Source organism: Bos taurus, chromosome 13 (assembly GCF_002263795.3).
Source record: "Bos taurus isolate L1 Dominette 01449 registration number 42190680 breed Hereford chromosome 13, ARS-UCD2.0, whole genome shotgun sequence".
Lineage (NCBI taxonomy): Eukaryota > Metazoa > Chordata > Mammalia > Artiodactyla > Bovidae > Bos > Bos taurus.
Window position 1 is genome coordinate 17749343 of NC_037340.1, and position 25963 is coordinate 17775305.

General features: G+C 38.0%; 1 protein-coding gene and 1 pseudogene across 4 annotated transcripts; both read left to right on the forward strand.

The window, feature by feature from the left end:
- Positions 1-24322, forward strand: MASTL (microtubule associated serine/threonine kinase like). 4 transcript variants are annotated; one of them, XM_005214236.5, is made up of 12 exons: positions 1-981; positions 6781-6918; positions 8587-8726; positions 9439-9527; positions 11302-11408; positions 11602-11752; positions 13290-13462; positions 14410-15555; positions 16607-16748; positions 20116-20229; positions 20324-20425; positions 23148-24322. In XM_005214236.5, exons 1-12 carry the CDS (start codon positions 796-798, stop codon positions 23303-23305), a joined length of 2646 nt encoding a protein of 881 aa, XP_005214293.1. In that variant the 5' UTR covers positions 1-795; the 3' UTR covers positions 23306-24322. The 4 variants fall into 4 exon arrangements, with proteins under 4 accessions (XP_005214293.1, XP_024856540.1, XP_024856541.1 ...); NM_001113765.1 differs by having other exon boundaries at positions 703-981; positions 16610-16748; positions 23148-23305; XM_025000772.2 differs by lacking the exon at positions 20116-20229.
- On the forward strand, positions 3748-4314 carry LOC104973722 (chromobox protein homolog 3-like; annotated as a pseudogene).
- Positions 24323-25963: the final 1641 nt, after the last annotated feature.

Genomic DNA, 25963 nt, shown 5'->3' on the forward strand with positions numbered 1-25963 from the left:
AGTTCACTTTCACATTCAATAATACACGCGCCGGAGCCCCAAAGCTTTCTGGCTGTCGTTTTCTTTTTAAAGAGGAACGGCATCCACCCCGTTAAATCTTCCTCCAGCTTTCTTATCAATACTTCCGACATATTCTCCTGTTGTGACTGGGCCTTGAGCCATAATAAGCTCTTTTGCTGCAATTTAGTGCTCTTTATCTTCCCCACAATAAATAAAAAACTTCCTGTTCCAGATAGGCAAGTTACACCCAGTTAAAATGTCAAATTACAGGACCAGGCATGCGCTTCCTGCTCTCCACATGCGCTTCCAGTTTCTCCACATTCTATGATTTCACTGGTCACGGATTCACTGACCAGACCGAAGTGGTTTACATTTCTCCCGCGGGTGAGAGGCCCCAAAGGAGTCTGGTGGGTTAGTGCAGACCCCACCAGCCTCCTTTGGAGATCGGGATAAAAAACTCTTCAAGTCCGGTTATTCAAATTACAGCCCCCAAAGTCCCTTTCCCCATCGGCCAAAAACTGTCGTGCCGTCCCCATTCAGTGCGAATGAGGTAAATCAGCCGCCGTCAACCTGGGGCAGCCTGTGGTAGGTTCAAGAAATTCCCGGAAGCCCCGCCTTCACGTCCATCGGCTTGCGGAGAGGCGCATGGATGGGCGTGGCGTGGGCTGCGACGTAGTGACATCACTGAGTACGTGCGGCGTGGGCGGAGCCTCACTTTGAACCTAGTTGGCGGGAGTTGCGGCTCTGGAAGGGGCCTTCCCCGGTGATAGAACCTTGCATCGGAGGTGGACTGCGATGGAGCCCACCATGGGCGGTGAGATGGAGAGTGGAGGTGGCGCGGCAACAGGAGAGTGCGTGAATAGGATCCCGGTGCCAAGACCTCCCTCCATTGAGGAGTTCACCATAGTGAAGCCTATTAGCCGCGGCGCCTTTGGGAAGGTGTATCTGGGGCAGAAAGGTAACAGGTTGTATGCGGTGAAGGTAAGAGTCGAGGATTAAAGAAAGCTAAAGAGGCTGGTCCTTCGGCCCTACTTCCCGCCCTCTGAACTGGACAGGCTCCAGGGCCGCTGGAGCGACTAGACTGGATGCCTGGCTCGCTGAAGCCTCCGGGTCCCGCGAGATGATTTTCTTATTTGAGGAGACAGCGCGGGCAAGTCGCTGTTGCCTCTGCCCCGCCCTTCTGTTCCCACCGCATAAACCTTAAAAGATCTAGGACTTCTGAACCCTTTTTACTAATTTGGGCTTTGCCAGGATTCAGGTTGAAACTTTAAATTAGAAATAGTTACTTCCAAATTATATTTTAACTACCAATTTGATGTAGATTCATTTCTATTTTTGTTGAGGCGTAATTGACATATACCAATTTCAGGTGTACAACTTAACGATTCAGTATTTGTCTATGTGGTGAAATGATCGTCATCATAAGTCTAGTTAGCCATGATGAAACAGCTGCATATTTTTTTCTTGTGATGAGAACTTTATCTTGCTGCTGCTAAGTCGCTTCAGTCGTGTCCGACTCTGTGCGACCCCATGGACTGCAGCCTACCAAGCTTCTCCGTCCATGGGATTCTCCAGGCAATAACATTGGAGTGGGTTGCCATTTCCTTCTCCAATGCATGAAAGTGGAAAGTGAAAGTGAAGTCGCTCAGTCGTGTCTGACTCTTAGCGACTCCATGGACTGCAGCCTACCAGGCTCCTCCATCCATGGGATTTTCCGGGCAACAGTACTGGATTGGGGTGCCATTGCCTTCTCCCATCTTAGCAGCATTCAAATATATAATGCAATATTGTTAACTGTTGTAAGCATGCTATGATATAGATGAACTTTTGACCTGTATAACCAAAAGATATCATTAAACAAACCCCACTTTTCAAGCCTTTCATTATAAATCTGGAATGTAATTTTATTTAAAGACCAAGCTGAAATATTCCTGAATCACTCCTTTATCCTTACAGTAGCATGTGCTGTGCTTAGTGGCTCAGTCCTGTCCAACTCCTTGCAACCACATGGACTGTAGCCCTCCAGGCACCTCTGTCCAAGGGAATTCTCCAGGCAAGAATACTGGAGTGGGTTGCCATGCCCTCCCTCCTCCAGGGGATCTTTGCAACCCAGGGATCGAACCGGGGTCTCCTGCAATGCAGGTGGATTCTTTACCAGCTGAGCTACCCGAGAAGCCCAACAGTAGTATATATCATTCCAAAGCATTCAAGACTCAAAGTATTCGAAGCTGTTCAGGCCACTGCTGATTCTCAGCTACTCCCGTAGCTTCAAATTAGTCACATCTCAGGAGTGAGTGATAGTAATAAAGGAGAAGCTAGTAGACTGAGTACTGATGTGGTTTCAATTTCCTGTTGGACATTACCGTGTGAACTAGCAAGCACCTCAAAATTATACTTGCCCAGCTTTGAACATGGTCCTCTCCACCTAACCACCTCCTGGATTTCTTCTCTCCCTGTAATAACACCACCATCATTCAGGCTAGGAACTTGAGTCTTTTTAACTTTCCTCTACTGCATCTGTATATCCTCTCTCTCAACTCTGCCTGTCAATTCTGTCTCATATTCATTTTTAGTACCCCTTTTATTCCATTCTCAAGTTTGCCCAAATACAGACTTAATTTTTTCTTTCTTTTTTTTCTTAAAGTACAACTTAGTTTTTAGTAAATCAAATATTGGGTAACCATTAACACATTACAATTTTAGAAAATTTCCAGTACCTGAAAACTACGTCTCTTGGTTATCTGCAGTGTCTCCCCACTTAGCCACAAGTAACTTTCTATCTCTATTGGTTTGTCTTTTCTGGACATTCCATATTAATGGAATCACACAATACATGGTCTTTTGCATCCACCTTTCTTCACTTCGTTCACATGTTTTTGAGGTTCCTCAGGCCTTCACTGGGCTTCCCTGTGGCTCAGCTAGAGAAAAAAAAAAATCCTCCTGCAATGTGGGAGACCTGGGTTCGATCCCTGGGTTGGGAAGATCCCCTGGAGAAGGGAACGGCTACCCACTCCAGTATTCTGGCGAATACTGGAGCTGTATAGTCCATGGGGTCACAAACAGTCAGACAGAACTGAGCAGGCTTCACTTTCACTTTCTCTGTAGCCCCCGCCTTCAAACTTTTCCTAACCTTTCAGACCCACCCTATTGAAATTAATTCTCCATCACTTCATATTACAAAGATTTCTTGCTTTTTCTTCTGTTATACTAAGCAGTCATTATTAGCTGTTGAAATGAAAATGCCAGTATATTTTTTCAGAAGTATTTATGAATATCTACTTTGTGTAGGATATGGATACAGTGGTGAACAAAAACAAATATGTCCTCATGAAGCTTCCAGTCTAATGGAATGATAAGGAAATCATGTTTTAGACTGGCTTTGTCAATTTTCCTCATTTTTCTTATGGGAAGGCTCTACAATTGGAATTTACAGTGTATTGATGATTTTATTAAATGCTTTAATGAATCTTTGGAAGAAATACACCTTTTTTTTCTTTGTAATCTTCCTGAGAATTGATCTCAGTGTTCCTAACTATTCAGTTTAGTGCTCCAATTTTAACTATAGACTATAGTTTTGCTTCCTTACCAATTACCTTGAGACTTAAAAAGAGTAATTAGTTGTTTTCTGTAACAAAGCATCTGACACCTAAGTGTGAGTAAACTCTAACCATTTTTAAGAATTTTTCCGGAAGATGCTGCAGACCCGGGACCCAGAGAAGCTCAGAGGCGGTGAATAATAGCTCTTTAAGTCTGCAATAAAAAATGGCCTCCAATAAAACTACATTGCAAAAAAATGGGAAAGAAACAAATTGGAAAGAGTAAAAAAGTTGAAGAGGCAGAACCTGAAGAATTTGGACTGCTGTGTAGTGAATGAGAAGGTGTAGTATTTCCTGAAGTGGAAGGGGTTTACACATGCAGATAATACTTGGGAACCTGAAGAAAATTTAGATTGTCCAGAGTTAATTGAAGCATTTCTTAATTCTCAAAAAGCTGGTAAAGAAAAAGATGGAACAAAAAGAAAATCTTTGTCTGACAGTGAATCTGATGATAGCAAATCAAAGAAGAAAAGAGATACTTCTGATAAACCAAGAGGTTTTGCCAGAGGTCTTGATCCAGAATGAATAATTGGTGCCACGAACAGCAGTGGAGAATTAATGTTTCTCATGAAATGGAAAGATTCCAATGAAGCGGATTTGGTGCTGGCAAAGAGGCAAATGTGAAGTGTCCTCAAATTTTAATCGTAAATTTTATGAAGAGAGACTAATTTGGCATTCTTGTCCAGAAGATGAGATTCAATAATTGTTTGCATTGATTTTTATGTATATCTATATATATATATATAAAATGTGGGTCTTGGTTTTTTGATTTATTAGTGTGAAGAAATAACTACATTCTAATGAAAATCGGGTTTGATATGTTTGTTTGAAGTAGTATTGGGGAAGTTACACTAGGTTGTTTTTTTTTTGGTCTGTAGCACTAGTTGCTTTGAACAAATAAAAGCTTTCTATAGTTGCTTCCTTCAGCAGAAAAGAATTTGATACCATAGTATATTATTTCCTCAGCGTTAGAGAACAGCTTTTCTAAATGTTGGGGGAAATCTCCATAGTCATTACTTAATCAAAATTTAGAATTTGCATTTCACTCATATATGCCTAAGGATCATTCTAAGTTTTTGTATGTGTATACATAAAATACATATGTAAATTGTTTGGGAGCTTTTTTTGTTGTGGTGGTTTTTGTTTTGGTAAATATATTTAAACAACAGCTTTTCATAACCATGGATAAGCCCATGTTTCTGGAATTCCATCATTTTGAGCAATATAAGAAATCCCTTCAACTTAAACTGAAAACTTAAGTCTTAACCTTTCAAATTAAATAGTTTTGTAATTAATTAGGTAAATTAAGCAATTTAAATTAGGTAATTTTTTAAAGCATCCCTATCAGAATCTGCATCCATATCTGCATATAAATCAGCATATAAATGCAGAAGCCCTGGAAGGAAAATTTTTATCACTATCAACAACCTCCCCAAGCAAATGAAAAAAGTAGAAAAATTCTGGTGTGTTTTAAATAGCAAAGCAAAACTTAGTAAAGTGGACACTTGATGGTTCCTTTGTGTGAACCATTGTTTTACAAGAAATTGAAGTCCTTTTGCTATATTTAGGAAAGGTTGTGATATATGGATGTCTCAGATTTGTTCATGGAAACCTAATCAAATAGTTTTTAAATACTGGTAATTTACGATATACAGGAATATGCCCTACAGGAATATGTCCATAGGGCATATGAGATCTTAGTTCCCTGACTAGGGATAGAACCCAGGTCCCCTGCAGCGGAAGGGCAGAATCTTAACCGCTGGACTACCAGGGAAGTCCCAAGAATGTGTAAACACACATCCTGTCCTATAGTGCTTCCTGCATTTTAGCTGGTCCCAGTCTGTGAAGCAGACTCCCTGGTAGCTCAGTCAGTAAAGAATCTGCCTGCAGTGCAGGAGACCTGGGTTGGATCTCTGAGTCAGGAAGATCCCCTGGAGAAGGAAATGGCAATCCAGTCCAGTATTCTTGCCTGGAGAATCCCATGGATAGAGGAGCCTGGTGAGCTACAGTCCGTGGGCTCGCAAGAGTCATGACTAAAGCGACCCAGCACAGGAATAAATGAGCAAACTTTTCTAATCTACACTTGACCTGCATGTTTTTTCAAACTTTACCCCAACTCATTCCTTACATGAAGGCTCAATTTTCTCAGTATTTTGGGTTACTAGTTGAGCAGAAACCAAGAAAAACAACTTTGTAGTAATCAGAATGTTATTCAACTGTGTATTATTTACTTTATTGTAAATACTGATGAACAGTGGTCAATAGTTTTATATTCCTAAAAAAAAAAGAATTTTTCCAGGGGGAAAAAAGTACATTCTTTCTCTATTTCTATCCATCAAGGAACCAAAAAAAATTTTTTAATGGATTGGCCAATTATTTCTCTATGCCTACATTCCTGATTAAGTAAAAGTCACTCAGTCGTGTCCGAGTCTTTGCAACCCCATGATCTATACAGTCCATGGATTCTCCAAGCCAGAATACTGGAGTGGGTAGCTATTCCTTTTTCCAGGGGATCTTCCCAACCCAGGGATTGAACCCAGGTCTCCCGCATTTCAAGCGGATTCTTTACCAGCTCTGCTACCAGAGAAGCCCTACAGTCCTGCTTATCTGGGAGCATATTAGGAACTATTTTATGACTTGTAAGAACGGCAGAAGTGAAGAAGTGAAGTGAAGTCGCTCAGTCGTGTCTGACTCTTTGCGACCCTGTGGACTGTAGCCTACCAGGCTCCTCCGTCCATGAGATTCTTCATGCAAGAATACTGGAGTGGGTTGCCATTTCCTTCCCCAGGGAATCTTCCCGGTCCAGGGATTGAACCCTGGTCTCTCACATTGAAGGCAGATGCTTTAACCTCTGAGCCACCGGGGAAGCCAAGAACAGCAGAACAGAATTTATTTTCTTCTTACTGGTAGGGTAGACGGGGACCATTTGCTTACATCTTTTTTCTTCTCAAAAGGGATGTGATACTTTTACCACTTGATACCAAGATGAGAGGTTCTATGTTAAAGAAAGTTTTATTTTCACTAGCTGTTTTCCTAGCAGAGTTTCCTGCTGGCAGTGTGAGGGCCAAACAACATGTCCATGCTTTCTCTCTGGTTGTTTTCATGGTGGAAACTTGGAAACCTGAGACCACTCTGCGATAAAAAATAAAAAACTATCTGTCTGTTGTCACATTATGTTATACAGGTTGTCAAAAAGGCAGACATGATCAACAAAAATATGACTCATCAAGTACAAGCTGAGAGGGACGCGCTGGCCCTAAGCAAAAGTCCTTTCATTGTCCATTTGTACTATTCCCTACAGTCAGCAAACAATGTCTACTTGGTGAGTAAATGACATGTTTTTCTTCATTCAGGAACCACTAAACCCAGTGACTTAAGAATTACTGTCTTTGGGTTCAGAGTACCTAGGTTTGAATTCCAGCTGTTGAACTTACTAGCTTTATGACCTTGGCCAAGTTACCTTACCAGTTCTATTTGTTAAGGTTCTTCAGGGAAAAAGAACAATAGGGTGTCTGTGTCTGTGTGTATAACGGGGGATTTACTTTAGGGAATTGTCCTTCATGGTTGTGGCAATGGCAAGTCCAAAATCTCTGGGGTAGGCTGACAGGCTGTAGACCCAGCGAAAATTTGATGTTGCAGCACAAGCGCAAAGGCAGTGAAGAGGCAGAATTCCCTCCTCTTTGGAGGAGAAAGACAGGATCCCTCAAACTTTTTTCTCTCCAGGCCTTCAGCTGATTGGATAAGGCTCTCCCACATGATGGAGGATAATCAGCTTTTACGCAGAGTCTAATGGTTGAGATGTTTATCTCATGTAAAAAATACCTTAACAGCAACATTTAGATTGGTGTTTGACCAAATACCTGGGTGTCATGGCTTAGCCAATTTGATGCATAAAATGAACCATCAGGCCTCAGTTTTCCCCTCTGCAAGGTGGGGATAACAATAGTACCTACCTCAAAGGTTGTTATGAAGTTCCAATAGGTTGATATAAACCTTGTAGAACAGTGTGTGGCACATAGTGCTAAAAATATTTCCTAAGTAAAGGATGCATAATAGAAATACTGTATAAAGTTTGATGGGTAATAAGGAAATGATACTAGGAAGTGGTGGATTTGGGATCTATGTACTTAGCAAGTTGCTTGCTTTTCACTGAACATGACAGCTTACACTCTTAATTCTAATGAGGAATTTGGGTAGGGGGCAGGAAGAGGTGAGGATGGCAGGTATTTTGACTTCCAAGTTCTAGAGGTTCATGAGGAAATAATCAGATGTTGTAGAAGACCATTCTGTGCCCCACTCCCAGTCCCACCCACTCTCCAGCAAATAAAAAGAAGAAAAATTATTCCAAATTAAAGGAGACTAAAGAGATATGGTAACTAAATCCCATGCATGGTCCTGGCCTGGGAATGAGGGACGAGGAGAGAGGCCGTCAGGAACAATATGGAATTATCAGAGAAATTTGAATACAGACTAAACAGGTAATAGCGTTATTTTAGCATTAAATTCCATGCATTTTAAAGATTAATACCAGTTGCTAATGTTGCCTTATTTAAAGTATTTGCATAAAAATACATGCACATAATGTATTTATGTTAATGTTGTTAATAACTTATGTTTATTATGTAACATAATCATGTTAATGATTAGCATAAATAAGTATTGTTATATTCATATATGTGTAGAAGAAGAAAGCAGATGTGGCAAAATGCTAATGATGGGTGAAAATAGATGAAGAGTACATGAGAAATTATTCTGTTCTTCATACCTTTTTGGTAAGGCTGAAGAGTTTAATTTAAATTTTAAAAAGTGTATGGGGAAAAAAAAAGTGTATGGGAGCATGAACAAACCTGGTATTGATGTGTACTCAGTGACACCAAGAAAATGTCTGTTACAGAACCATGCTAAATGTATAATCATTAATGCTCAAATAAGATATTTTTAAGTAGTCATATTGGTTTTATTTCACAGTATTTCTATTTCATTTTGACAGGTAATGGAGTATCTCATTGGTGGAGATGTCAAGTCCCTTCTGCATATCTATGGCTATTTTGATGAAGAGATGGCCGTGAAATATATATCTGAAGTTGCACTGGCTCTAGACTACCTTCACAGACATGGAATCATTCACAGGTAATGACTGACTTTTCTCCCAACTATTACTTAAGCACAAGTAATCAAATTATGTATTTACTATTTGAGTCTTAGATATTTGCATAACCCCCAATATATGGGTTATCTTAAATTTAGTAGTAATTTGTGCGAATTTAGAAATTTCATCAACTCTTTCATCTCCCTGCGTGTGTGAATGTGTTGCTTTGTCCATGGATATCCCATTTTATTGTGGAGAATATTGACTCTTTTTTCCACTCTTTTAGCTGTACATCATGCAAAAGTACAATAGTTTATAATCCCAGCTGATTTACAGTGCTTTCCTGTGTTCAAAGAAAGGTTAAGTGACTCTTTTTGATTAAGGCTTAATCTCACACTCTCTTAATCTCACAGAAAGAGGTAAATATGATTTGACCTGGTTTGAGGTTTATTTTATTTAATGAAATTTATTTTACCTAATGAAATTTATTTTAATATAATATCTAGTGAATAATGCTGAAGATAATCTAGCATTAAATATTTAACTCCTTTATATTCAGATATTCAAATTTTAGTTTGCTTTTTTTTTTTTTAAGTTTGCTTTTGAGAGTTCTTTTCTGTACTGTCAAAGCCACCAATAAGAGACAATAAATAGGGTTTGATTCTTCTTTAACTTTCTGTTTTTTTTGCTGGAAATTTTAAAATCAACACTAGCTCTTTTTTAGTTATCTGCTACTTGTCTTTTTATGTGCAGGGATTTGAAGCCAGACAATATGCTTATTTCTAATGAAGGTCATATTAAACTAACAGATTTCGGCCTTTCCAAAGTTACTTTAAATAGAGGTAAGAAACATAGCAAGTAAGTACCTTTTTAAAAGTCGAACACATTTTAGACACTACCATTTCATTAGTTTATATTGTTTTCTGTTAGTTAAAAATGAATAAAATGGCTTTGGGTGTGTACCCAGCAGAAGAATTACTGGATCATATAGACCAAATTCTATTTTTAATTTTTTGAGAAACTTCCACTGCATTTTTCATAGTGGTTACACAGTTTTACATTTTACAGTTGACCAGCAGTGCAGCAGTGCACAAGAGTCCCAATTTCTTCACATTCTTTCCAGTACTTCTTATTTTGTTTTTTGATAGTGGTCATCCTAACGGGTATAAGTTATATTTCATTGTAGTTTGGATTTGCATTTTTCTATTGGTTACTTATGTTAAGTGTCTTTTCATAAGCCTCTTGGCCATTTGTATATCTTCTTTAAAGAAATGTCTATCCAAGACTTTTATTCACTATTTTAATTAGATTACTTGGATTTTTTTTGTTACTGAGTTGTAGTTGTCTTTATATTCTGTATATGAACCCCTTATTAGATAAATAATTTACAGATATTTCTCCCATTTTGTAGGTTGTCTTTTCATTCTGTTGCTTGTTTCCTTTGATGTTCTGAAGTTGGTGAGGTTTGAAATAGTCCCATTTGTCTATTTTTGCCTTTTTCCTGTGCTTTCAAAGTCATAACCAAGAAATCATTGCTGTAGCATTTTTTAAATTTGTAAAATATATTTTAAGAAGTTTATTGTAGTTCCTACAAGCTTCCCTTGTAGCTCAGTCAGTAAAGAATCTGCCTGCAGTGCAGGAGACCAGGGTTCAAACCCTGGGTTGGGAAGATCCCCTGGAGAAGGAAATGGCAAACCACTCCAGTATCCTTGCCTGGACAATCTCATGGACAGTGGAGCCTGGTGGGCTGCAGTCCATGGGGTTGCAAAGAGTTGGGCACAACTGAGCGACTAATATTTACTTACAGTTTCATCAGTGTGAGGTATAAGTGAAGTTTAAATTCAAACTTTCGACCTACATTTTAAAGTCTTACACCACATACAAAGTATTACACTTCTCTTACTATTTTTGATATCTAAAGAAAACTGTACAATATTATGTGTGAGTGTTGAATCATTTTACAGTGTTACACATTGAAAGCTGATAAAAATCTGCATTACTTTCCATCTTGCTTACATAGTAAATTAACATGAGTGGTCCATAATTTGTATTAATTCCTTAAATTGATTCTGCTGTTGTTGTTTAGTCACTCAGATTCTGTTATTGAAATTTATTTTGTATTCTTAGTACATTGATTCCTCTCTTAACTGTTTTCTTTTTACCACCTCCTTTTCTAATGCTTTATTTACCAAGAATTATTTTGTTGGCAGTTAGGTAACACTCTTGTATTTATCTCTTTTTTTTAAATTTATTTTTATTATTTATTTATTTTTACCTTTTGACCCCTTTCATCCATTTCTTCCAACCCTTAATGCCACCTCTGGCAACCACAAATCAATTCTCTGTATCTATGAGCTTGATTTTTTGTTTTGTTTTTTAAATTCTATATATAGAGAAAGCATATGGTATTTGTCTTTCTCTTGTCTGGTTAGTTCTACATGTTAACTGTATAGCATGATGGTTTTCCTGGCTGTGTTTGTCTTGCACAAGCCAACTTTGTAGTTGATGTTAATAATGTGGAAAGTGGGGCAAAGTCCAGAACAAATAATTGTTGACTTTAGTCAATGACAGTTAAAGTTTTAAAAGAATATCATATACTTTTCTTTCCATACATAGATATCAACATGATGGATATTCTTACAACACCATCCATGGCGAAACCTAGACAGGATTATTCAAGAACCCCAGGACAAGTATTATCTCTCATCAGCTCTTTGGGTTTTGTAAGTACTCGATAAGAAAAAAACTCACATGATATGCCCTAACATGATTGCCATTTACACGAATTCAAATATTAAGCATGTTGCATTACTTCAGCAGTTCATCTACCTAGATGTCATAACAGTCTGTGCGTTTAGGTGGTGTTTTTGTGACAACAAATCGTAGCATTTGTTTTTGTCTTCCTCTTTTTCATAGCACACACCAGTTGCAGAAGGAAATCACGACACTGCAAATGTTCTTTCCACTCAAGTATCTGAAACATCACCACTTTCTCAAGGACTAACTTGTCCTATGTCCGTAGATCAAAAGGACACGACTCCTTATTCTAGCAAGCTACTAAAATCATGTGAGTATAAAAGAAAAGGTAGTATACTCCATTAAATGTGCCCTTGAGGAACAAAGTATTTTACCATTTTAAAATTCTGAGTATCAGTAATTTTGAAATGCAGACATTCAGATAGCCTGTGGATTTGCTCTGTTTTGTCACCCAAGTGCCATTTCTGACCAGGGTTATTGCAGATCTTTGTTGTTGTTGTTGGCTGCACTGGGTCTTCAATGTTATGCACAGGCTTTCTCTGGTTGCAGTGAGCTGGGGTTATTCTGTAGTTGCTGTGTGTGGGCTTCTCATTGCGGTGGCTTTTCTTGTTGCCGAGCGCAGGCTCTAGAGCCCTCGCTTAGTTGCTCCACAGCTTGTGGGACCTTCCTGGACCAGGGATCGAACTGGTGTACCGTCCATTGCAAGGTGGATTCCTAACCACTGGACCACCAGGGAAGTTCCTGTTGCAGATCTTTACATCAACAAAATAAAATGTCAAGCTAATTTTTCAATTAGCTGCAACACTGTAATGATCATTGGGTGAATTTCACTGTACTGAGTCTATGGAAATCTTAGTGGAGAAGATATAGTAATACTGTGTGCCTTTATAAAATGATTTCTAAAAGGTTCTGAAATAAAATCAAGATGATATAGTTTTAGTTATTACACAATAAAAGACAAAAGTCAAAAGTAAAGGAAGCAAGTGGAAAATCTGTATGGCACTTAACTTCACCCTCTAACTTATCAACAGTGGACAGTTTAGTTCTGTGCATGCGTATTTTCTTCATCTTAGAAATGTGAATAATGATCCTCTAAAGAGTAATTAGTGTTCGTTGTTTTCATAGATGCTATTTGTTGTGAATTTGGTCCTCAATTCTGTATATCTCTTGGATGAATAGATAGACCGAAAGGAAGAATTGCCTCCTTTTTACAAATGAGAACAAAAGAGTCTCACTTTAAGTTCAGGAGCAAAAAGTTTTAGCATCATTACTTGTTTCTAAGATACAGGAACTTGTATTATATAGATGGTGCTGCTTTCTGGCACTGGCTCACACTTAGCAAAGTCACTATTATTTCTTTTACCCAGTAGTATAAAGAAGTCCCTATGGATGTATATAATTCCACACTGGTAAGCATGTAAACCTCAACATTAAAATAAAGCTCTGGTTTTAACTAAATACAAATTGAATTGAGTAAGAGTAGTCACATTCCAGCCTTTTAGCACACCCAGATTTAGCCCATCAGTAATGAACCTTCATCGAGAAAAGTTTCAAATTGGATAATGGATATTCAAAATGAATTTTCTCCTAATTATAAATTTGCTCCCTGTCCTGATTTCTACTTTATAAATACTGAGTTTTGTCTATTAACTTTCAGAATAGTACTTGTTTGTCAAAACAGCCTGAAGCTATCCTTGTAGACGAGATAATGTTTACATAGAAATAGTTCTGATACGAAATATTTACATACTACTTACTTAACCCAATTACCTGTAAAGATTCAGGATTCACAGGGAAGTAGGAAAGATGTGACATAAGTAAGCCTCAGTGTTTTCTCTTCCCCACAGGTCCTGAAATGGTTGCCTCCCACCCCAGGATGCCTGTGAAGTGTCTAACTTCCCACCTCCTCCAGTCTAGGAAGAGGCTGGCAACATCCAGCACCAGCAGTCCATCCCATACCTTCATATCCAGCATGGAATCTGAGTGCCACAGCAGTCCCAGATGGGAAAAGGATTGCCAGGTCAGAGTGCCACTCACCTTACCCAGAACCAGCTGTGTGTGATGATAGAAACACTTGACACCTTTTCATACAAGTTCTATAAGGACATGAAACCGTTATGTGAACAGCAGTGAAGATACTCTTCATTTTCCTGTATATTCTGTCAAATTCTTTTGCAGTATTTCATTTCTCATTCAAATGTGAAATTATTCTTGTTCAGTATATGAGATTACAATTGTTTTTAATTTTTTTTTTAATTTATGTTTTGGTCATACTTCGAGGTATGTGGGGGTCTTAGTTCCCCAATCAGAGATTAAACTCATGATCCCTATATTGGAAGCATGGAGTCTTAACCGCTGGTTCACAAGGGAAGTCCTCCAATTTTTTTAATTTTTGCAGTATATTAATGGTAAATGTTTGGCTTCTAGGCATCTAGATGGAATTCTTTTTTAAAATTCTCTACCCAAACACAGACATTAGATTGTTGAGTTTTTTTAACCTTTGTCTTATTTTATAACTTATACTACCTCCTTCTATAACTGTTTACTGCCAGTTTATCACTTAATGGAATGGTAACTCTTCTGAATCAGAAATAACTTCTAGACCACAAAGGTGATACAGATGTGTCTTTAAAAGTGTCTATTCTAAGGAGATTGCTTGCCAAGTGAACAGATACTGAAAGTTATTTTACTTAATTTATGTATTCTATTCTGGGCTTTTAAAAGCTATTAAAGCTGAGAGGAACTAAAAATGTGATAACCTTTCCTATATAGACTGTGGATAAAATGTTAGATTAGAATTATATTAATACCCAAAGGAAAAAGTCTTTCCACTTGATAAAATAAATTGGACTCTATTTGCTCCTTAGTCTCAGTAATATGATTTTCTTCATTACAGTGGCTAAGTCCTAATCACTGGGCCACCAGGGAAGTCCCCTAATTTTTAAAGTGTTTTTTCCTCCCTCTTAGGAAAGTGACGATGCAGCAGGCTCTACGATGATGAGTTGGAATACAGTTGAAAAGCCTTTATGCACAAAATCTGTAGATGCCATGGAGACCAAAAGTTTCAATGAAAGGGATCTTGAGTTAGCTCTTTCTCCCATTCACAACAGCAGTGTCGTTCCTGCCACTGGAAACTCTTATGTTAACCTTGCTAAAAAATGTTCTTCAGGGGAAGTTTCTTGGGAAGCAAGAGAACTAGATGTAAATAATATCAACATGACTGCTGACACAAGCCAGTATTGTTTCCATGAGTCAAATCAGCGGGCTGTGGATTCTGGTGGGATGACTGAAGAGCACCTTGGGAAAAGAAGTTGTAAAAGAATTTTCGAATTAGTTGACTCCAGTCCTCGTCAGGGAATTATACCAAATAAAAAAAGTTGCTTCGAGTATGAGTGTAGTAATGAAATGAGAGATTGTTATGCAACTCAAAGGACAGGCTTCGCATTTGAAGTCCAGGACCTTAAGCTGTTGGTATACAGAGATCAGCAAAATGACTGTGTGAATAAGGAGAATGTGGGCAGTTCTTTTACTGATAAACACCAAACCCCAGAAAAATCACCTGTCCCGATGATAGAGAAAAACCTTATGTGTGAGCTGGATGACGATTGTGACAAGAATAGTAAGAAGGACTACTTAAGTTCTAGTTTCCTGTGTTCTGATGGTGATAGAACTCCTAAAAGTATTCACATGGACTCCGATTCATCTTTTCCTGGAATTTCCATCATGGAAAGTCCCTTAGGAGGGCAGTCTTTAGATCCAGATAAAAACATCAAAGAATCCTCTTTGGAAGAATCAAATATTGAAGACCTACTTCCTGTATCTCCCAGCTGCCAAGAAAGTACCTTGCCAAAAGGTGTTGAGTGCCCTACCATCCAAGACAGCAATCAAAAAATGTTGGCTCCTTCTTCAGAGGTCTTAAAACCATTAACCTCTAAAAGAAATGCTGTGGCATTTCGGAGTTTTAACAGTCACATTAATGCTTCCAATAGCTCCGAACCTTCTAAGATGAGCATCACTTCTTTAGATATGATGGATGTTTCGTGTGCCTATAGTGGGTCATATCCCACGGCTATCACCCCTACTCAGAGAGAAAGATCTGACATGCCGTATCAGGTATGTTACCACTGGACACTCCATGCTGTATCAGGTGTGTTATCACTTGCTAATGTGTGGCCCTCTAGATTTTAGAAAAATTAACTATGACACTGACCTATCAGCTGGACTATATAATATTAATCAAATGGTCTTGTTCTGCTTATTGGGAATCTGTGGCTCTGTGGAGGTTTTACAGAAAGGTGAAGCGGGTAGCAGTGTTTAGCATTTTTAATTCCAGTGCCTCCTTCATTTGTATTGTCGTGCATACTTTCACATATTTACATTTCACATGTTTACATATTTACAATCACATTTTCACTTGATCACAGTAACTCTGAGATACAAAATTAAAATCCATCTACTTTACTGCCTTCTAAGAACATATTTAGATGATCTCTTTTCTTTGTAGAAGAGAGTTGAAAAATAAAAATTTTTTTTTTCCCTTAAACTATTATCTTTTAAAACCCAAAGTTTCTTTTTTTTTCTTCCTTTGGAGAGACATCTTAATATAGAAAGTGCACACCTTGAATGTAGGGTTACAAGACTTGAGTTTTCTATTTAGAGCTTAGTGAGGGACTTAGAAATTCTTACCCTCAGAGCCTGTGTCTGCCACCTGTCCTGCTGGTCCAACAGAGTCCTTGTGAGACGACAAAATATCTTAAAAACATAAATGCCAATTGGCACCAAAGGTTATTTGCATATAGTTCCATCTTATGCATTGTCCTAGTAATTCAATCATTTTTCAGCTGTAGCCTCCCTCCAGGACACTTTGTAAGCTTGTATTGATCCATCCTATGAAGAAATTTTTCTCATGGATTTTTTTCATTGTTTCTTGCATATCCAGATCTTACTGAAATAACTGATGTTAGCTAAGCAATTGAATTGCATTAGTATCATTAGGATTTTTTAAGTAAGACGTTTCATAATTAGTTCTGAGACCATTTCCAAAGCTGATCAAGGATTTGACTATTTTTCATGCCCAGCAGCCTTGCTTTTCTTTGGTGTAAGCATTTCTGTTCACTGTGAAAGGAATGAAGGTATTTATTGTGCCTTAAACCCTTGAAATTAGCAGACCCCAAATCAGGTCAAATCAGAAACTCCATACCGAACTCCAAAGAGTGTGAGAAGAGGGGCAGCCCCAGTGGACGACGGGCGAATCCTGGGAACGCCAGACTACCTCGCACCCGAGTTGCTGTTAGCCAGGGCCCATGGTAAGGCGCATGCGTCTTGAATTTTTGAAGTATCTATCATTATAGTTTCTTTTGAGATAAATTGTGTTAAATTTCTTTGGAACTTAGATTGCCTAAAGTAAAACAAGATGAGATCATGCAGTACTCTTTTTCTCACATACATGGCATTTATTATAGTAAATAAAGACACACAGCCATTCATCCTCAGCCTGCTGGTTTAGTCTCAGTGACCCAGAGAAGCCCCACCTTCCACCGCCTCTACTGTCTTTGTTCTAAATGTCTTCCCAGGTCTATTCTTATCTGGTTTCAGGAATACAAAATTGGTCCTGTGCTTCTGTTCGGTCTGTAGATGCCTCTTCCTGTTCAGAGCCTGCACTCACTATACCCTCAGCAGAAGGGTCCAGCCAGAGAGGAACCATCCCTCAAAAAGCAACTCAGAAATAAAAGTTCCTCTGGGCACTTAACTAGTTTTTGGACCTTGTCCCTTTTGCTAAGTCACAGCATTGCTAGCTCATTTCCTGTATTATCATTTGTACATTTTCTCAAATCAATACAGTATGAATGGAAACCTCAGATGGCAAGGTTTACTTGATAAAATCTTGCCACTGTTTTAGTGGCAAGATTTTTATTTATCATAGCTAGCTAGTGAAATGTTCTAAAATTTTTATTTCCCATAAAAGTAACTTGACACATAGTTTCAAAAATAAATAATAGAGAGCAATTTGTCATTTTAAAGACAACAATAACAGTTCCCTTCTCTCTTAACTACTAAGGGGAGTTAGGGACCCCAGCCTCAGTTTCCATAGCTTCTTCTTTTAATACATATGCTTGTTTCAGCTCTCTTATATTTGTAGTAAAATTACCTGAATTATTGCTCCCAGAGTAGGCTGTTTTCTACTTGGGATAAGCTCTCTTCTTCATCTGTTATCTCTTGTATCAGGCACACTACCTGGTTTCTAGTTCAATTAATGACATAATAATGAACTTATAACTTTCAAACAATGTACCTAACTCCTGTTTTCTTACATGCAGGATTTCTGACTTCAGGTGAGTGAATTTCTGCATAAAGGAACGTGGCAAAGCACATTTATCTGAACAGTCAAAGTCTAACTAGATCACATTGCATGAAAAATTTTTCTTAATTTAAGCTCACTTATGAAATACAAAATGAGCTTCCCAGGTGGCGCTAGTGGTAATGAACCTGGCTGCCAATGCAGGAGACGTAAGAGACACAGGTTTGAACCCTGGGTTGGGAAGATCCTCTGGAGAAGGGCCCGACAACCCACTCCAGTATTCTTGCCTGGAGAATCCCATGGACAGAGGAGCCTGGTGCGCTACAGTCCATGGGGTCACAAAGAGTCAGACATGACTGAAGTAATTAGCATGCACACAGCGTGTACATGTTTATCTTTATCCCATGAAATACAAAAATGAACTGTCTTCTGAGCAAGAAGACATCCAGAGAGATTTCTCTTCTCTGTGAAAACAAGTGTCGGCATGTGGAATTTTTTTTATTTCAACTGAAGAAATAGGCTTGATAAAAATATTAAAGTTAATAGCTACAAAAGGGCTTGAATTTTCTAAGCCTTTCATTCCATTATTATTAGAAAACAGAGAGGAATTAACAGTATTAACATACAAATTACAGACGTGGATTTTAAACTAGAAAGCCAATCATGTAAAACAATTCTGTTTTATAGTTCTAGCTATTTATTTTATAATTGATAATATATCACAATATGTGATCTTTTTAGACTCTGACTCAAGTGTATGGGTATGTATGACATATCCATGGAGAAGTCATGTATGTTTCTGACATGAGTACATTTTTGGCTGAGCTGGCAAAAGGGTCCTAATTTCTAACCTAAGTAAAATAAATTAAAATGCAGGGTTTTTCCTGATTTCCTCCTACTTTCCTATATTTGGTTATCTAATCTGTTGAAATAATTCTTTCTCAGTGCTGCTTAAAAGGCCTACTAATGGAGGTGGTTTGTGTATTTTTATAGTGATTACAATAGAGATAGAAGCCTGTAGACTGTTTGTACCTTGTGTTCCATAGGAAAAATGGGATCATGTGGCTTGCAAATGGAAAGGTATTCTAAATGCATGCGATTATTTTTTCTAATGGCAGAGTCCACAACGCTTTTCTATTGTTTTTTGTTTTGGAGGCTTTTTTGTTTGTTTTTCTACTTGTTTTAAAATGAAATGGTATTTGCTTAACCACAGTAGTGAATTTTGTGAAACTGACTTTAAAGAGTTAATTTTCAGACAAATTAGTTCTAGACTAGAATCTCAACTCTAAATTTATATTGAAGTTAATCATTTTTGGACTGAAATTAACTTTCGCTTAGGAAACATTTTGTTCATTCGTAGACATAACTAAGCAAAAGTAAAAACCAGATTATAAGGTCTTGTTTAAACATCTAAAAAAAAAATCTTTGTAGGGTATGCCCTCGTGGTCTAGTGGTTAGGACTTGGTGCTTTCACTGACAAAGCCTGGGTTCAGTCTCTGATTGGGGAACTAAGATCCCACAAGCCTCATAACACAGCCCAAAAAATAAAAATAAAAAAACATCTTTGTATAGAAATGATGCTTTCATTGAAGGTTTTATTTAGAAGTCAGTTTTACCTACTTATTAAGACTTATCTTCTAATTCCCTCCTCAAGCTATAGTCTAAATGGGTTTTTTTGTTGTTAAACTAATTTGTCCCCCTCTGTCCTTAAAAAGAGTATAGCAACATTAAAACACCCTGTAAGTAAGGCTTCCCTAGTCACCAGGTTATCCTCCAGTTACCATTAATATTACCTACTCATCTCATTCCTTTGTAAAACAAGTAGATACAGAGTCATCCGAATGTTATTATTTCCTGATCTGAAACTGAGGAGTACTCTAATTTTAAAGAATAACTTTTAGATTAAATGCATTTCTTCGTTGTGTTTTAGGATTTAGCACAAATAAGTCTCCAGGATATTGGAAGTAATTAATAAATGGCAAAAGATAACTTTAACTTTTTTTTTTAATAGCCACGTTAATTGTTAATCTATATTCAGGACTTCCCTGGAGGTCCAGGGGTTGACTCTGCACTTCCAAATGCAGGGGGTACAGGTTCAATGCCTGGTTGGGGAACTAGGATACTGGATGCCACATGGTATGGCAAAAAAATTTTTTTAATAAAAATAACAAAACTACTATTTTCCAAGAAAATAATTACCACACTGCCTAAAGGAAGGTAATTTGGGGTTTTATACCTTAAAGAGCCAGAGGGAAACCTTAGGAAGTAAGTCTTTGGGCCTTCATTGTGCCCAGATAAAAACATATTAATGTTTTAGTTGATCAAACATTTGTAGAAAACGCTTGCAAGTTCAGCTGCTTCTTCTTAAATTCCAGGTCCCGCAGTAGACTGGTGGGCCCTTGGAGTTTGCTTGTTTGAGTTTCTAACAGGAATTCCCCCTTTCAATGATGAAACACCACAGCAAGTATTCCAGAATATTCTGAAAAGAGGTGATTCTTTTTCTCCTATCTATGAAGATAGATTCATTTATCTCTGTGTATTGTTCCTTTGACCAATGATGAACATGTTAATTTGTATCTGTAGATATCCCTTGGCCTGAAGGTGAAGAAAAGTTATCTGATAATGCTCAAAGTGCTGTGGACATACTCTTAACCATTGATGATACAAAGAGAGCGGGAATGAAAGGTAAGGTTTGGAGTTAGTCACCAAACTGTGGTGACTTTACCCTTGATTTGCTTCAGGGATGAATGTTAATAACATCAAGTTCTAATATAATACTACTGATAGTCTGACAGCTAAACTTAGTTGATTTTAAACTTTCAGTTTATTTTTGCCCTCTCAGTATTCATTGATATATTTGTCCTTACTCAGAACATTAAAATTCAGTGCAATCAGGTTGCAGTCTTGAATTTCATTACTCTCAAGCAGGTTCTCAAAACAATCTCATCTTGTCAATGTCTTTAAGTTTTTCAGAGCCTGATAAAGTTAACCATCAACTAATATAGGAAATTCTTTTAGTCAAAACTTCCTGTTCTGTGATTTCTTACTGCTTCATTTCTGACATTATTGATTGACAAGTATTTTTATGTACTCTGGCTCCTTGTTGCATTATCTTCACAGCTAAGATGCCTCAAAGATGACAAAATGGGCTCATCGTGACCCATTCAAAGGTTTTTTCCAGTACTGGAAACTCGAATGAATTTTAAACTCCAATTTTGAAACTCCAGTAAATCTCATTAGTAGTTGCCTTAAAATTCTTTTTGTCACACGGTATAGATAGAGACGGCTAAGCACTTATGTCTCAAAATACACTTCCATGTGAAGTACGATATATTAGGAAAATGGACTTTAGCAGTATGTCATTTGTATCAACTTCTAGTTTTCCCTCTAATCAGATCAGCAAACCCTATAGAGTGACTTCTAGGTGTCACTGTTGTTACCTGAGGCACTGGAGGTAACCTAGGGATGAACCAGACTGCAACTCCTGTGCTTAAGTTCTAGAACTACATTCTAGTGAAAAGACAAGAAGTAGACAAATACAATCATAACGCCATCCAGTAGTGACTACACAAAGAGAGAAAGCAGAGAGGGTACAAAGTGAAGGCAAGAGATTTATTTTTTAGACTGGATGGTCACGAAGATTTCTGACAAGTGGAGTTTGAGCAAACACCAGTGTAAAGTAAGGATGCAGACATTTGAAAACTGAGCTCTGAAAATTGCTTTAAGGGACTTCCCTGGTGGTCCAGCGGTTAAGACTCCAAGCTTCCACTACAGGGGCCACGGGTTCAATCCCTGGTCGGGAAACTAAGATCCTGCGTGCCACATAGTGTGACCAAAAAATAGTAATAATGAAAATTAAAAATTGCTTTAGCGCAACAGTTCTCCTCGGGAATGATTTTGCTCCCCAGAGAACATTTGGTGTTGTCTGGAGACATTTCTGGGTTGTTACAGCATTTGGGGTCATCTAGTAGGTAGAGGCCACGGGTTCACTCAGCATTCTACAATGCTCAAGGCAGTCCCTACAACAGAAAATTATCTGGTCCCAAATGTCAATCATAACAAAGTTGTGAAACCGTTGTTTAGTAATTTGCTTAGCACATTCTTACCAGACCTCAGATACTGTTCATTTGTTCAATGAATAGTTGACCTAGTAAAGCAGACAGGGTTATTCTTCAGTTTAGTTAATCTTAACCTAGATTAGACTTCCTTTGCAGATGCAGCTTAAATAAAGAGATACAATGAGAGAATCATGAAACATCGTATCACATCCAATATTACAAGTAACTCTAAAGTAACCAATGCTCAGTTATTTATTTTGAACAGTTGAGACAAATTCTCTAAATGTGAATTACTGTTGCTATTTTATCCTTTTTCCTACCAGTCTTTTAGTTTATGGTAAATCCAACATATACACATACTGTTTTTCCAACCCACTAGCCCCAGCACAGACACACAATTCCCTACTGTCTGCGTAGTCATCTTCTGATATTTTCCTCAAATTTGATTGCTCTTTTGGTTTGCATACTGCCTTAATTGACACTTTTTTTTTTTTTTTGCCATCTTTACTGTTGCCTGATGAAGTGAATAGTTGAGGAGAGGGGACCTATGTCTACCAACTGAATACCTGTGTGACGAAAAAAAGCAAATTCTTATTTTAGTCGACAGAGGAAAATGTAGTGAAGATGTGATTTTGTAAGTGGAAGTCATAGACTCAGATGTGCCCATACTGCTGGGTGGCCAGTGTGTTGTAGAGATGAAAGTTAGCGAAATCAAAGAACCAGGAAGACAAAGAATGTGTCAGAAGTGTCATTGGTGTGTATGCTGAAATTAGCAGGAAGGATAAGGATGGAGCACAGGGAAGACAGTGTGGGAGTGGAGGATGACCTTCCTGCTGAAGTGATGTAGGCGGGCGATGCTGAGCTCCAAGCAGTCAGCAAGGCCTTGAAATAAGAAGTGGGGCATTAATCACTTAAGATCAGTGATGGAGGAACAGGAAGTAGGCCAGGTTCCCTTATCTCGTGAAGTGTGGGATTCTTCCATCAGGTACAGGCAGTGAGAAAGAGAGGCTCCTGTTAAGGCCAGTCATCATTCACTCTTTGGACCGATTCAGACAAGGCACCTGTCATATGCCAGGCGATACACAGAATAACATAGCATGTGCTGTTGGGAAGCGTGTGGTTGAAGAGAGGGATGTTTTTAAAATGTCTCTGAAACGGGCATAGTAAACCAGGGCAAGGTCCATGTGAGACAGTCTCTCCTCGATGCCTGTAAAATATTGGGTTAGCCAAGAAGTTCACTTGGGTTTTTCATACTATCCAATGGGAAACCCAGACGATCTTTTTGGCCAACCCAATAGTACTTTGGTAATGGTGTCATAATATTGTTTTGTTTGATATTTTTTCCCAAGAGCTGAAACATCATCCTCTCTTCAGTGGTGTGGACTGGGAAAATCTACAGCATCAAAAAATGCCTTTCATACCCCAACCAGATGACGAAACAGATACATCTTATTTTGAAGCCAGGAATAATGCTCAGCACCTGACTGTATCTGGATTTAGCCTTTAGCTTTAATCTATTAAATTTTTCCCTTTAATCTAACCTTGCCTTATAGCATGAGCTAGCATAATTACATACACCTTAGTCCTAGATTGATCTAAGTGGGAAAAATCATTATTTTACCTGGATCAGTGAGCTTTTCATGTGTGTTACAGCTTCCACAGCATTAAGAAGGCTATCAAGAATGTAATCAGTAATTTATCTTAGTCCCAGAGTTGTAAATAGATCTTCAAAGCTTTTTTCATCTTATTTATTTTGTTATTGCACTTTATAAAAATTAATGTTTCAGTAAAACTGTTAGAAATATGACCTCTTTAGAGAAAGAGTAAGCCTCGAGCTTGATTTTCTTTCTCATCTATTCATGTCGGTCTACCATTCATTTGGTGTTAATACAACAAAACATTATAATATAGTTTTATTTTATTGTAATTTATCTGTACTTGATTGCCTGCAAAAGCTGTAGTCTTGAGGGCAATCATGTAAAGCTACCATTGTGACCTCAAAAATGCAATTGGAAAATTCCTTCACTCAGTACTATAACTCCTTATGGGAATGAGAAATAAAAGGATTAGGGTTTTGCCTCACTTTGCTATGAATGCAGTTTTGTTGCGTTGGCTGCTTCTGGTGCTTTCTCTACAATACAGATTACTTTAAAATAGTAGTAGAAAGCTTAGGTGAGATATACTCTAGCAATTTTAATAGCTTGTTCAATTTTAACAAAAACATGATGGTTTACATTTTTAAATAATTCATTTAAAACATAAGCAGCATTACCAGAATAGCCTGATTCTTTTTTTTTAAAAAAATAACTTACTTTCACTTAATAAATGTAATTGTAACATACTTTGATACATTCTCTGTCAACATCACTCTTTTCAATATAGATACACTAAGATTCAGCTTCACAAGTCATTTCTTAAATTCATTGAGGTTTTCTGCATACTTACCCACCAAAAGAGAAAAACTCAAATTTAAATGTACCGTGTGTAAATTTTCTGTTAATATATTAAATACTGTTGCTCATTTTGCAAAATGGCTCAAGTGTTTTTACTTTCTATCAGCATCCTGTTATTAATGTAGTTGACAAAGATTAAAACTGTTTAGAACTGTTGCAGCGAAAGAGACACTGTAATAATCAGTGCCATGTAACTGAATCCATGATTTAATGGTTTTACTGAGCTTGTTCTAGCAATGACTACCCAGGTTTAATCCGCCTAATTGTCACCTTTTCTAACAAGAATATGTTCAAAATACAGTTGTTAAACCTTAGTTTAATGTAAATTACATCTTTCCCTTAAATTAGGTAAAAGCTAAGATTATCCTCCCATGGAATTTTCAAGTAGTAGAAAAAACAGTGGTTTTGGAATCAAGCACAAATGGTTTAAACCACGGCTCTGTCACAGTAAAAAGCTGTAGGTGGGTTAAACTCTAATCATCTACCTGTGTTGTGTAGAAAGGAGCTTCCCAGGACACCAGTCTTACCAGGAACTTGAAACATTAGTGAAAGATCAGGGGAGATGTGCAGTGAACCTAATTCAGAAGAAGTGCCCGTAAGTGGAAGAGTTAAGAGAAGTGTGCTGTTAGAGCCCTAGCAGGTACAGCAATGGCCACCTGGAATTCTGCATCCTGCAATGGTGTCTGTTGGGACCAAGTTATTTATTATCTAAACTTAAACCTTTGGGGATTCCCAGTGGCTCAGTGGTAAAGAATCTGCCTGCAACGCAAGAGCTACAGGAGACACAGGTTCTATCCCTGGGTCAGGAAGATCCCCTGGAGGAGGGCATGGCAACCCACTCCAGTATTCTTGCCTGGAGAATCCCATGGACAGAGGATCCTGGTAGGCTACAGTCCATGGGGTCGCAAAGAGTCAGACATGACTGAAGTAACTTAGCACGCATGCAAACCTTTAAGACACCTGTCAAGATGTTCTGGGTTTAGATACTCATTAAGAAAAAACTTGAGACAGAACAAGAATGAAAAAAAAATGGAAGTGTTTTGGCAACTGTGTGGATGTGTATGTCTTTAAAGAACACAGATTGCTCTGCCAGTAGAAATCTGTGCATCCATTACTGTGTATAATTTTTATTAATTAAAAATAATTTCCTCCCCACTTACACTAATTGTTAAACAAATACAGAAAATGCATTTACTTTGGTGTACCTCTGTCAGAATCAAATAACACGAAGTACATAAATACCAAGTACAGACTCAAATAACACGTTAAGTACATTAAATGGTATTTAATAAATGATCACTATGGCGCTAAGTACCCTACTACTCAGAATATTTGTCTTAATTTGGGGTTTGGGAAATAGTCGCTGTATAAAACTCTGCTATTATTCTCCAAAACATCTTGAAGACCATTTTCAGGTCTGGTCACTCTTATTTGTCAGGAAGAACCATCTTATTTTTAACCAGTTCCAAACAGACTCAGAGTCCAAAAGACTGTGCAAATATTTACCGTTTCCACCTGGCCTCCTTTCAGTTAATACCATGCCAGCCGTGTGTGGGTCATTCTAACTGTGCAAAGTGGAAGGGTCAGGGCAATGTTTAAAGGAGGGAGACTGAACAGAAGGCTATTGGACCAGCCCATCTGGATTCAAGACAATTTTAGAGGTAGAATCAACAGGACTTATTGATGGATGGGATGAGAAGGGTGAAAGAATA